General features: G+C 40.6%; 1 protein-coding gene across 20 annotated transcripts in view; it reads left to right on the top strand.

Moving 5' to 3' along the window:
- The window catches only part of DST (dystonin), a 690,084-nt gene that overhangs the window by 582,735 nt on the left and 92,524 nt on the right, over positions 1-14,825 (top strand). For 17 of the 20 annotated variants that reach the window (XM_040349874.1, XM_040349879.1, XM_040349866.1 and 14 more), the window contains 3 exons: positions 2,188-2,354; positions 10,862-11,021; positions 13,312-13,638. In XM_040349874.1, coding sequence (XP_040205808.1) covers positions 2,188-2,354; positions 10,862-11,021; positions 13,312-13,638 — 654 coding nt within the window. The remainder of the gene's footprint in view (positions 1-2,187; positions 2,355-10,861; positions 11,022-13,311; positions 13,639-14,825) is intronic. The other 3 variants (XM_040349876.1, XM_040349869.1, XM_040349868.1) reach the window with 1 other exon arrangement.

Below are 14,825 nucleotides of genomic sequence, written 5' to 3'. Positions count from 1 at the left end.
TTTAGAGCTCTTTTACTGCTTGTTAAGAATATGTAAACACTTCAGCGTTCATAGCCTAGATACAAGTGTACTTTAACCTTTCAGATAGATGTTGTCTGTATGTATTACTAAAAAAATCCGCTTTTTAAGGGTATTGTCTTAAAAAAATTAACTAAACTCTGCAAACTGTCAAATAAAATGGGAGAAGAGGGCAAAGGACTAATCACCATTATTGCCTGTGGTCTCCCTTCAGCTGATCATTCCCCATTACTGACCATGCCTAGTTCTGCACTGTGTCTCTGTGTGGAGGTGACCATCTTGGTAGGGCCAAGGTTCTGCTTCCCAATGTCAAAATCTCCAGCAAGAAACAGTGATTGGCACAGTATCAATATCACCAATCTCACTCCACATCTGCAGATGCTAGTACATGAGTGCCTGGCCTGCCTGCTGTTTTTTAAGATTAATTCAAGACTAAAGGGACATTTTTTTTAGGGTACAGCTTAGGCACAATTAACTTCTAGATGTTACCTATAACGTAACAAATCTTTACTTTTTGTCTTCAGGTCCACTTTAACCACTTGACCACTGGGCACGTAAACCCCCTTAATAACCAGACCAATTTTCAGCTTTCGGTGCTCTCACAATTTGAATGACAATTACTCAGTCAAACAACACTGTACCCAAATGAAATTTTCGTCCTTTTTTTCACACAAATAGAGCTTTCTTTTGGTGGTATTTAATCACCGTTGGGTTTTTTATTTTTTGCGCTATAAGAGAAAAAAGACTGAAAATTCAGTAAAAAAAAATAATTTTTCTTTGTTTCTGTTATAAAATTTGGCAAATTTAGTATTTTTTCTTCATTCTTTTGCTTAAATGTGAAAGATGAAGTTACGCCGAGTAAATAGATACCCAACATGTCACCCTTCAAAATTGCACACGCTTGTGGAATGGCGCCAAACTTTGCTACTTAAAAATCCCCATAGGCGACGTTGCAGGGTATTGTGGAGTATTGTGGGGTATTGCAGAGTATTGTGGGGTATTGTAGAGTATTGTGGGGTATTGTAGAGTATTGTGTGGTATTGCAGGGTATTGCGGAGTATTGCGGGGTATTGCGGAGTATTGCGGGGTATTGTGGGGTATTGTGGGGTATTGCAGAGTATTGCGGGGTATTGTGGGGTATTGCTGAGTATTGCAGGGTATTGCGGGGTATTGCGGGGTATTGCGGAGTATTGCGGAGTATTGCGGGGTATTGCGGAGTATTGCGGGGCATTGCGGAGTATTGCGGGGCATTGCGGAGTATTGCGGGGCATTGCGGAGTATTGCGGTGTATTGCAGAGTATTTTGGGGCATTGCAGAGTATGGGGGCATAATTGCACAGTATGGGGGCATAATTGCACAGTATGGGGGCATAATTGCAGAGTATGGGGGCATAATTGCAGAGTATGGGGGCATAATTGCAGAGTATGGGGGCATTGCAGAGTATGGGGGCATTGCAGAGTATTGCACAGGGAGGGATGGCTGGATCTGTGACTGCATGTGTCACAGATCCAGCCCGCAGCAGCTGCTGCTGCATGCGCTCTCTCCCCTCTCATCTCTCACACTGTACCGTTCGGTACAGAGAGGAGAGGGAGGAACCGGCGTCATCACATGACGCCTGTTTCTTTACTAGTGATCGCTCTGTCATTGGACGGAGCGATCACGTGGTAAATCGCTGCTATCAGCGGCGATTTACCGTGATCCGTGATCAGCCGGGTCCGGAGGACCCGGCGGTCACGGAGACTCCCGTGTGCGCGCCCCACAGGGCGCGCGGGAGCGCGACTCTGGGAGGACGTACATTGACGCCCTCCCAGAGTTAAGCAACCGCCTTGTAGACGTATTTCGTCTATAGGGCGGTTGCTAACTGGTTAAGGATTTTTAAAAGTATACACTGTATTCTTTTAATTCATTTTATGGTCAAGTAAATATGATATACTGTATAGCATACACATATTTTATATTTTCACATTCAGCCAGCAGATGGTCCATGATTATGGATGTGCCCTGTAACTAATGTGTATTTTTAAAATCAAGATTCTATGTAGAGCAAATCAATAGAGATAAATCATCAGCCTAAAGACATTAACTGTTTTCAGTTTCCTTTTAAACAGTTTGAATCTGTATGCGCTGCCATCCCGATAAAGTATTAAATCATTCTTATTTTGTTACCAGCTGCTACAAAGACTACTTGATGACCGAAAGCCAACCATTGATGTTATTAAACGAGAGGGGGGAAAGATTGCTGCTACTGCTGACCAAACAGATAAAGACAAGATCTTGAAGCAGCTCAGTACCCTGGAGCATCGGTGGGATGAGTTGCTGAAGAAAGCTGAAATACGGTATGACTAACACTGTTAAAATACCTGTACATTAAAACATTCTGACATCAACTCATGAAAATATGAAACATAAGAGAACATCAGTTGAACAGTGCAGTTCTGAAAAAGAAAACAGAATGTAGAGTGTATGTCCTTGATTACTACATACCGGTACCTACCCTGTGCTTTGCACTTTGGAACTTAGAAATGCATTCTGTGATATACACCAGGCTATCAGCTTTGGCTTTCTAGTGGTATTGTAGACATGTGCAATTTGTTTAGTTACAAATTTGAAATTTGGGCAAAATTTTCATCATTCAAAGAATCACAATAGTAATGAAATCCAAGAAATCATAAATAAATAATAACAAAACAACATATTAATTTGTATTTATTTGTTTCATTTGGATAACATGATGCAATAGTTTCCCTTTTTGTTCGAAGCTTCTGAAATAACATAACTACATAATTGATTCGGATCCATTTCATTAACATTTTTCATTATTATAAAAATTACTACATATGAAATGGAAGCTTATTGCAATAAATACAGTAAGGGAAATAAGATGATGATTCCTACTTATTGGGTTTGGGTTGAATGGAGGTGGATCCATCAGAAACTCTGAATCATACCATAACAAATTGATCCAAAATTCATTTTATTTTGTTTGTTACCTTCGGATGCATGCGACTCAAGTTCATATCGTCCAATCAGCTCATTTAATTTTTCTTTGTGGGTTGGACTAGCAGGGATGACTCAGGCCTCATACACACGACGAGTTTCTCGGCAAAAACCAGCAAGAAATTTGCTGGGAGATATTTTTTTGCCGAGGAAACCGGTCGTGTGTACATTTTCGTTGAGGAAACTGTCGAGAAACTCGACGAGCCAAAAAGAGAGCAAGTTCTCTATTTCCTCGACGGGAATGGAGAAACTTGCCTTGTCGAGTTCCTCGACAGCCTAACAAGGAACTCGACGAGGAAAACGATGTGTTTCGCCCGTCGAGTTCCTCGGTCGTGTGTACGAGGCTTTAGAGTGCATAAGTAATCTGCCGCAATAACAAATTAACACGTTAAAACAAATATAGCCAATCTTCCAAAATGACTTCCAAAATTACAAATCAATTTGGAACAACAAATATACAAAACTAATCCCAAGATATGAAATTAATCTGAATATATGAAATTAATTCCAAAACTAGTCTTTCTAATAAAACAAATATGATGAAACAAAATTATTTACTTAAAGTGATTGTAATGTCAATTTTGTTTTCTATAAAAATAACAAACATGTTATACTTACCTGCTCTGGTGCAGTGGATTTGCACAGAGAAGCCCCGATCCTTCTCTTCTCGGATCCCTCTTTGATGCTCCTGGCACCTCCTTTTACTCAAGTGCCCCCGCAGCAAGCAGCAGCTCCATGTGTCCATTCAGTCAGGGAGCTGTGGCTCGGCCCCATCCCCTCTCTCTCCCTATTGGCTAACTGACTTTTACAGCAGCGGGTGTCTCAGCCAATCAGGAGGGAGAGTATTGCCGGATGGCTAAGACACTCGTGGACATCGCTGGACAGAGATGGGGCTCCGGTAAATATAAGGGGGGCCAAAGGGGGAGGGCTGCTGCACACAGAAGGCTTTTTATCTTAATGCATTAAGATAAAAAACCTTCTGACTTTACAACCCCTTTACTAAATGAATCCGAAGCAAAGTACCTTTTTTCATTGTGCACATTGCTAGTGGTATGTGATGCATTGTTACAGACACACTAGCATTGACACTCAGGTATTTGGAACTTTGTACCAGATTCTGTAGTCTTATGGGCATGAAGAGCTATAGTCATACCAATATCCCCTTATTCGCATTCCACAAAGACCTACATACTAGCCTAGGAATAAAATCAGCTTACAATAGAACTCAAGGCAAAGAGGTATTTGTCATTTCTGGTGTATTAAAAAAAAGTTTAATTTAATGAGGGTTATGGCATGCCTGGATCGCTGCTCTGTGGTGTAAACTTCATACTTGTATTCATTCCAGATAGTACAGCTATCAATGTACTTCTTGCCTACTGTGTCTATGAGAGTTGAGGCTCTCATACAGGGAAGTGAGTGTCATGTATCCATTTCACTCTCCCCTTGTCCCTTCACAGAACACCTTGCATTCTGTGAATAGTTAACATACTACAAATCTTGAGAATGGACAAGGGGGAGGCTGGTTCAATAACATTACTCTCAATTCTTGGGACAGAAGTAAAGTGATTATCCGGCATAACTAGAAGTATGAATTTTACAGCACAGAGCAGGGATCCAGATGCGCCATAAACCTCATTAAGTGTAACTTTTTATTAAAGAAATAAAAAAATAAGAAAACTACATGCTCTTAGTTCTGTTTTAATATCATTTTGCACTATGCACATAATATCATTATAATTGCTCTTTTTTTCATAAATCTACACTGCCAAATATTAACATAAGTGACTATATATAACTTATTGCTTTGACCCAAGCTTTATAATACTCTTTTTCTGATGTATGCAGTTTAGTACTTCCTTTTCCTAGTGTTGCTTTAATAAAGAGTAAATGAAATGTTAAATGTACCATTCAGAGTAAACATTGAGTGTTGAAACTCCTTTGCTAAGCGCACCTATAGGATTAAGTTGCAGATTAAACCCATCTGGTGTCTGCTACAGTACATACATGGTTGTTCTTAGCAATATTTGTTAATGGCACTGTCTGTCTGCTGTGTGATTGATGCTTTTGGTGTTAGCAGACGTTGCTGACAACTTTTATTATAGTATATTTTACCCTTAAAAAGTCTGATAATTTACAAAAGGGACTAAATTCTCCTAATGTAATGTTGTGTTGCTTGGAATGTTTCTGTATTCACAAAGTGGTGAACCTAAAATAGTTTTGTCATGAGGTTATGGCATCCCAAAAGATCCATGTTCAGTGGAGGCACTGGTACATTTATGGGAACTATGCCAAATGTTATCAGAAAATACCTAAAAGATGTCACTCAATTCTAGATAAGATTTTCCCCAAAAATCAAGTGATCAGTGATCACCCTTAAGGAATACTAGAGATATCATAGGACTGAATAGAAACACTCTGGGCAAAATCACCTTCTAGTTTCTCATATCTTTAGGCTCCGTTCACATATATGCAATTTGGATGTGTTTTGAACCGTATGACAGGTCAGGAAAGGGGATGAACAAGTGAGCCCCCCGTGAACCATACCAGGCCACAGGCCCTCAAAATGGGGGAGGGGTGCTTTGGGGCAAGGGATGGAGACAAGGGCCTCTTCCCCACAATCCTGGCCAGTGGTTGTGGGGGTCTATGGGCAGGGGTCTTATCGGAATCTGGAAGCCCCCTTTAACAAGGGGGCCCCCAGATCCAAGCCCCCCCATCTGAATGAGTATAGGGTACATTGTACCTCTACTCCTTTGCCCAAAAAAAGTGTCAAAAAGAAATAAAAACAAAAAGACAGTTTCTGACAACCACTAAATAATATGCCCTGGTGTAGATCCATTGTCAATCACGACACCTGCCCCCACCGCTGACCTGATAAAAACAAATCTCTGCTCGCGCCGAGGGCACCTGCCATCTGCCTGCTCCGCCCTCTGACAGTTCTTAGATAGCTAAGGGATAGGGTCACCCGGCGATGTCACCAAGTGACCCCCCTGTAGCGTCACTGACTGATGCATGCTGAGTCGGTGCCGTCACAGGGGGGCGGTGTCACCAAGTGCAATCCAGGTGTGTTTTAATGCACCACATAAGAACTTTATTTTTATTTATTTTTTAGCCAGGTAAATATGAAATATGAGAATATTTTGTATTTGCTTGTCAAGCTAGCAAGTTGACTAGAATGCTAACCTTTGTAGCTCCACTTATCTTCACCTACCTATTTCTCTGTCTATCCACCAGGGGTAATAAGAAGTACCCATACATTCAGTTATTGGGAGATTTTGAAGATTCCCTTCTGTCCATTTGACAGCATGGTTATTGGCCACTCAGCCTCTTGCCAAAGAGGGTAAGAAGAGAGTGCTTACCTCTGTCACAGCTTAGAGCCTAAATCTGGATTCAATATACAGCTGGGGTAGAAGAATGTAGGGAAGGTAAAATGAAAGTGACTATGTTTAGCTGGGAGGGGTGGCATTTAAGTGAATCCATGGTATTGTGCTGAATGGGCAAAGCATTGGTTTAATGGATGCCGACATGTTCACACACAAGTGAATGATAAAGAACGATGACCCCCCCCCCCCTCCCTAGCTCTGTCTGGCTGCTTGTTGAGATGGTTCACTACAAGCATTTTAAAGACAGAGTGTCTGAAAGGAAACAGCTTCTGCTATGCTCAGTTTGTAGAAAACCATGGATGTGCACCCCTTAATTTAGCCACTTCATCCCCGGAAGAACTGGCTGCTGAATGACCAGGCAATTTTTTGCGATTCGGCACTGCACGCTTTAACTGACAATTGCGCGGTCGATGCGACATTGTACCCAAACAAAATTGATGTCCTTTTTTCCCACAAATAGAGCTGTCAGGAAAGGTTCCTTCCGCTGGTGACACTGCCTGATATTTGGCGTGCAGTACTGTGGTCCACCAGCAGGTGTCTCCTGGCAGTCTGGAACTGCCAGGGGAGTTCTCCCCTGGTGGTGGTATTATGTGATCTTTGGGCCGCAGTACCGGCGTCCACCAGCGGGGGGTTCCTGGCAGTGTGGGGCCGACATCTCCTGCGATTAGGCGTCACCTGAGACTGATTGCAGGAGATGTGTACAAATACCGGCAGTGACAATTAGACTTTGCCTTGGTATCTCTCCATGCGCCCTGACCAGCTCTGCATCTTTACCCGATCCTGATCCTGTCTGTTACCTGAACCTGGAATCCTGAACCCTGAGCCTTGTACCTGTACCTGTCCCCCCTGTGATCCATCCGTCCTCTCCTTGTCCTGTTTGTTTTCCCTTTCCCCAGCTGCTGACCTCTCATTGAGGTGGCCTGGCCCTGTTATGATTCTGGTTTCCCCATTACCTGTACATATTGGTCTCTTACTGTTGTTATTTGTGGCTTCTGTTGGTATTGGTTGTTGTGCACAGTGTGGTATTGGAGGTTGCTATTTTTATATTATTTCACTTATGTTTAATAAATTATCATATTTCACTTAAATACGTCTGGGTTTCCTCTGTTGCAGTCCACACAGTTCTGGTCTTATCTGATACGTGACAGTATACCAAGGCCATCCCCGACCAGAAGTGGCTGCTCAGAGGAACCATCTTGGTTCAGGTTGCTTTGCTAAAATTAATTTGGATGTGATTCGTTATTATGCTCTGCTGGCGTCGGAGAGTAATGTATATCTCCGCCAGACACTGAAAGAGTGGACCAGTGATCAGCTGCTAGAAATCCTTTGTTTTGCTCACTCCTGGGGTGATCAGGGCTGCATACTGTTTGGGGATGTTTAGCCTTTAATTCAAATCTGCACAGAGCTGGCTTTGCCTTGCATCCCAGAGGGCCACGATGATTTTTCTCCCCCTTTCAGTATTAATCAGGTCACATCGCTGGTATGGCTTCTGGAAGATGTCGGCCCCACACTGCCAGGAACCCCCCACTGGTGGACGCCAGTACTGCGGCCCAAAGATCACATAATACCACTACCAGGGGAGAGCTCCCCTGGCAGTTCCAGACTGCAAGGAGACACCTGCTGGTGAACCATAGTACTGCACGCCAAATATCAGGCAGTGTCACCAGCGGAAGGAACCTTTCCTGACAAGTGCTTTCTTTTGGTAGTATTTGATCACCTCTGTGGTTATTTTTTGCGCTATAAACAAAAAAAGAGCGACAATTTAAAAAAATGAAGCATTATTTTTTACATTTTGCTATAATAAATATCCCCAAAAAAGTATATAACATTTGTTTTCCACAGTTTAGGCCAATATGTATTTTTTTACATATTTTTGGTAAAGAAAATCGCAATAAGCGTATATTGATTTGTTTGCGCAAAAGTTATAGTGTCTACAATATAGGGGATAGTTTGATGCCATTTTTATAATATTTTTTTTTATTAGTAATGGCGGAGATCTGTGATTTTTATCGTGACTGCGACATTATAGCGGACACTTTTGATGCTATTTTGCGACCATTGTCATTTATACAGCGATCGGTGCTTTAAAAATGCACTGATTACTGTGAAAATGGCACTGGCAGAAAAGGGGTTAACCACTAGGGGGCGAGGAAGGGTTTAGGACACTAGGGAGTGATTCTAACTGTGTGGGGGCTGGGCTACCAGTGACACGATATTGATCACTGCTCCCAATGACAAGGAGCAGTAGATCAATGTCTTGTCACAAGGCAGAACAGGGAAATTCCTTGTTTACACAGGCATCCCCCTGTTCTGCAGCTCCGTGACACGATTGCGGGACACCGGCAAACATCGAGTTCGAGGTTCCCGCGGGCACAGTCACAGAGCTTGCGGCAGGGGCGGCATGCATGCGCCCGCATGATGCAAATTTTAAAGTGACATATATATACGTTGCTTTGCGCAGCCGTGCCATTCTGCCGACGTATAAGTGCGTGAGCCAGTCGGCAAGCAGTTAATGTGTATTTGTAAAACAAAGCTTTCATACTGTATATGTAAATCTCTAGTTGGAAAACGTACTAAATTAAAACAAAATAAAATTGACCAAACTTATTATAGCTAAAGTAGTTGTAAAACTCTGAAATGAAAAATGAGCAACGCATGTCCTTCTATAGTGTGTCCTTGCCTCTATCCATAGCTTTGAGTGTGACTTCTGTCTCCTCACTCATTCCTTTGCTATCTGCATGAGTCACTTTTGACAGTCTATAGTCTATGCCAGTATCAGACAATTCTGGGAGATGCCCCCCCCCCCCTGTCACCCAGCAGGTGATCAACAGCCTCAGCTGTGCATGTTTCCCTATGAGACTGTGTAGAGCACAAGGCCTACCGACCAAATCCAGCACTTTATGTGGCCCTCGCCTTCCTCTGGTCCTCCTCAATACCCTTACTTTCTGCTTTTAAGCAATGCATCCAGCTTCTTCCTAGCAGCAGCTTAAAGAAAGGGGGTGCACTGTGATGTAAGGGAGACTGGGGGACTCAACTTCTGATGGCTCTTAACATCTAATGTAAGGGGAGGGGATGCGCTGGACATCTAATCTTACAGATACAACTGGCCCTTTTGAGGGCAATCATATTGCTGATGCGGCCCTCAATGAAATTGAGTTTGACACCCCTGGTGTAGAGGGAATCTGTCCATTCTCTCCACTCAGGTCTCAGATTACACTCAATGTTCTGCTTTTTTCTGTGAAGTGTGTGGCATCAGATCCCCGACCCCTGCCTTCTGGAAGCTCAGAACAGCCTTTTATCTATGTACTGTGAATGGTTGTAGAGGAGATAGGGCTTTACATAAACAGGTACAACTTATGTAGGAGGATTTATTTAATCTCTATGTATCACCTGAGACTAGTAACTTCACTGGGTATATATAAGAATTAACAACTCTTTTAATGCAAATAAGACAAATATAGAGGAAAATATTAATACATATGTTTTAGTACATTCTTGAAAAGCCACTCCAAGATACAATTCTTTACTATAGTTAAGTATATGGATACACGGGGCTCATGTTTTGTAGTGGTTTTCATTGGAGAAGATTCATCTTTATTGAAACTATCTGAGATTGTTGCACCAGGCGCACAGGGAAGTAAGCCAGGCTGTCGCATATATACTATTGGGGTCTGTTGTTTACTTTTTCAGGATGAGCCAAAGAGCTTTTTGCACATTTCTAGTCTTTCCCCGAGCTGCCTTATGACCCAGCATTGACTGACATAATATTTAAACACAGCACATATTTCATATTATTAAATATTTCAGAGTAATATTTTATACAGCCTTACTAATCTTAGAATAAGTCATGGTAATTCCACTTTCATATCTATGTATTAATGTTTATGAACTTCTGCTGTACTCCAATATACATCAGTTAAAAATTTCAATATATTATTGCATAGAGAGCCAAAGTAATGATAACAATAAAGTGAAGGAAGCGGCAGACAAGTTCATAAGTGCAGAAGAGAAACTGTCGAGAAGCTGAAGCCAATGCATGCTTTTCCTAGAATAATAATATGTTGAATCCGCCCAAAACTGTTTATTTAACTATGTAATTACATGTTGTGGCTCTGGCTTTTCTCTTTGCTCCGGTGAAGTCATTAGAATCCCTCAATGTAATTACAACACAACCTTATTATTTGTCTTTATAGAGAAGATGGAGCACTGCATTACCGGATGCAACTTAGTTTACCACCATGACTGTACTGCCTGATCATATCTTTCTTCAAATTTTATTTATTTTTTTATTAAAAATGCTATAATATTTAGCAACTACAGCTTAGGACTATTGTGGTATTACCTAAAGCTGACCACTCACCACTCACATTACAGTCTGATTGCACGATTTCCTTTTAGAAAAATAATATATAATGGCTAAAATGATATAATGATGAAATATCATACATTGATGTTATCACCTATAGGAATCATCAGCTGGAAGGTATATTGATTGTAGCAGAACAGTTCCATGACACCTTGGAACCTCTGTCTGAGTGGCTCAGCAACACAGAAAAGAAGCTTGCCAATGCAGAACCTATTGGTACACAGACATCCAAACTCCAGGAGCAGATTGCTCAGCACAAAGTAAGAAAGACTACGTTCAAAAGTTTTTTCTTGGTTCTCCTTATAATCTTGATATTGAAGCACTAGCTTTTAGTTTTTAAATTTTGAAAGAATAGACCTTTTTTTTTTAAAAAAGTGTGCACAATTGGTTTAGACCAGAATTGTTAAAATATATTTTTTTTTATTTAATATAAAACATTTATGAACTCTGACGCACTATTAAGTTCACTTGTGTACCCTTGTAGAGATGTTATGAGTATTTCTGCTTTTATACCTGGTGTTAGGTAGCATGTTCTGAGATTGCATTTGTGTAATAAAAAAATTCAGCATCATCAAATGAAAAAGGAGATGGACAAAGATATTGAAAAATACTTTTTACATAGCGATTTCAGTAACCATAAAGAAGGTATACACAAAAAGAGATGCAGCAGTTCCAGTACTGTCCCTAAGAACATAGAACTCAAACTGTAATTCTCTTCTTTCTTCTTTTTTCAATGTTTGTGTGTATGTCATCAAGACACTGATGGTGACTAATCAGTGAATGTATGGCATATACTGGAATTGCATCAAGGATCTGGCATTAGAGCTTCCAGGAAAGATACTATGGGGGTTATTTAGTAAAATTGAAGAGTGCAAAATCTTGTGCAGCTCTTTGTAGAAACCAATTTGCTTCCAGGTTTTATTGCCAAAGCTTAATTGCTGAAATTCGAATAGAAGTTCAAATTAGAAGCTGACTGGCTACCATATATAGCTGCACCAGATTCTGAGTGTACCAGTTTAGTAAATCTACCTCTGTGTTTCTGATTCAGTAGATTTGAGACATATGGGTACACAAAGTGTAATTTCATAGTGTGTGACTCGTAATTGACTCTAATGCCCCTACACACGATTGGAATTTCCGATGGAAAAAGTCAGATGGACTTTTTCCATCTGATTTTCCGATCGTGTGTAGCCCCATCTGAGTTTTTTCATCGAAAATTCTGATGAATTACATCGGAGTTTAGATATAGATCATGTTCTATTTTTTCCCGATGGAATTCCTTTGGAGTTCCGATTTGATTTGGCCTGATCGTGTGTACTCGGCATTAGACCCTGATTCATTGACCCGCAGCACTTAAAGAAATGCTCATGTAGCATTTTCAGTACTTATTGTATGTGATAAGATATTTTCATAGTTCACCTTCATGAAAACAGGAAAGGTGAACTAACGCCAGGTATCCTAGCCACCCCTTTAGAATCCATTGCACAGTGATGCCCCGTGCCGCCAGTGTAGCAGACCATACACCACAATACACAGCACAGGATTCATAAGCCATCACAAAGCTTGCAATGGCAAACATTATTGCTCGGTGAGCTATACTATGTAACTGCGCTGACTGTTGAGAATAGTTTCTTTCTTATGGGACATCTTACTAGAAGAAGAATCCTCAGATGCGTTTCCCATTGGTTAGCATGGTCATGTGGCTGTGCTGAACAATGAGGAACTGCCATTGTGAGCAATTATAATGCATACTTACTTGTGTATTGCAGAGTGTAAAGACTGCTGCAACAGCCTCATGGGGCATCACGCCCGCTATGTAAAGTGGCGTCTAGGGGGTGGCCAGGATATTTGGAGTTGGTTTACATTTTCATTTTTTCAGTAAACATACAATTTAATTGCTGTTGCAGTGTGATCAACCAGGGCTTTAGACCTCACGCATGAACACTTTTTTGTTTTTCTAGAATGTTTCTACGTTTGCGATACACAGCTGCTGCTTTCATAGTAATAAATGTCTGTACACATGTTTACGTGGCTACTTGTGCAAATCTGCGCATGCATCTGTACAACCATGGTCGATGACAGTACGGCCTTACTATGTGCAGATTTATTGAAGCAGCAGATTAAGCCTGCGTACAGTTATTCAGTACTATGAAGTTCATTAGCTGTGTACACCAGCAGTTTACGCTGCATGCCTCATGTGCATAAGGTCTCGTTGTGTGATTAGCAAATATCTTTATTATAGCCTGAAAAAAAAGTTAGTGCTTCAAGTAGCTTTGCATGCTTGTACTTTTATCTGACTAACTTTGTTCTGCTTTTTCACTTTGAAAACTTTCTCACTAAAAGACTTCACCTGAAGAATGTTAACCTCAGAAAGTGCTAATTGTTTTGACAAGTCAGCTATGAAGCTCATCTCTTCCTTTCTCACTGCCTGATTAAACTAACAACACGCTGATTGATTTTTATGTTCCATCTTTATCATTTTGTGTTTATTTCATTTGGCCATATTTTCCTCCTTTTTTTTCTTTTGGTGGATTCACCCTCCTTATTTAGGCACTGCAAGACGACATTACAGCTCACAATTCACTATTGCACCAATCTCTGAGCATTGGCAAGTCTTTAAAGGCGCTGAGTTCCAGAGAAGAGAAGGAGATGGTTCAGGAAAAATTAGATCTCTTACAGACACGGCACATGGAGATCCAAGAGAGAAGTAGCAGGAGAAGTGAACTTCTACAGCAGGCACACTGCAATGCTCAGATATTTGGCGATGATGAGGTTGAGCTGATGAACTGGCTGACTGAAGTACTTGACAAGCTGAGCAAACTGTCAGTTCAAGATTACAGTACAGATGTACTCACAAGGCAGCACACTGAATTGCTGGTATTTTACATTTTTTCATTTATGTTTCATGTTCTCTTTATGTTCATCATCATTTGATTTACACTTTTTATTTTTTTTATTTTTTTTAGCACCATATATACAGTACAATCCATTTTAACAGGCTTGCTGAGAAGAAAGAGATGTTATACATTAACTGGCGTATATAAAACATACATTTGGGTAGATTGAGATTCTTTCCAGTTAAAGTGAAACTAATATAAATTGTACAACAAACAGATTACTTAGGACCAGGTCTTATTTATTTTTTTTGTTGAAGCTTGGAATCTTATCTAAAGGTGGGTACTGTAGCAAAATTGACTACAGCAGTATTAAACCCAAAAACAAAGGTGCAATATATTAAAGCTTACCAATACTTGCTGTGGTTGCATTAGTTTTAGCCTATTTTCCCTTTATTTTCACCTGGTGACCCAACCAGTAAATCTGTCTTTTTTTTTTATTCTTTATAGTACACATTAAAGCCACTGTTGTGCAAAATGTGTGACTTTGTATTGTTCCAACACAAAAACTAAGTACAAAAACTGAGAAGTATATGCGCAATCTGAACCCTGGATCAATGGGCTACAATATAAACAATCCAACAGGATTGTAAGCCCCAAGTGGGGTTATTCCTATGGATATGAAAGAAGGTTATATGGACCTATGTGTACCAGTAGTGGGCCCCAGTTTTTAGATGTATAGAAAGGTGGGCAAGTGAATCAGGATGTGGTATTTGTCCCACTATCACTGATATGATTTGATAAGGCCTACTTTTCAGGAGATCTAAGAGGAGATCTAAGAGACTGGGTAGGATCATCCAGCAGAAGTGCCAGTTAGAAGGTTGAGATACACCATATAACACGGACAGGGGTGCTTACAACGATTAGCTTTTATTCATAATAAAACCTTTATGTAAAACCTTTCAAGAAAAATAAAAACTGTTAGGCTTCATGTACACTTCTCCTGGTAAACGGATGTTTAGGAGCAGTTGGAAATTTTATTTCAGCTGCCCCTAAACTCTCCTCTATGTTATCTTATCAGTACATGTACACAGGGTCTTTATAGTCGTTTCTAGGCAGTTGAGTTCAGAAGCATTTTTTGTAAAGCAAAAAATGCATTCAGAACGGATGTTCAGAGGCATTTGAAACGCTAAAGCTTGTAAACACATGAAAACGTGGTAACTCGCATTT

The sequence above is a fragment of the Rana temporaria genome, chromosome 4 (genome assembly GCF_905171775.1).
Source record: "Rana temporaria chromosome 4, aRanTem1.1, whole genome shotgun sequence".
Classification (NCBI taxonomy): Eukaryota; Metazoa; Chordata; class Amphibia; order Anura; family Ranidae; genus Rana; species Rana temporaria.
The sequence above is the reverse complement of the archived record's forward strand: the minus strand, read 5'-3'. Positions and strand labels throughout refer to the sequence as shown.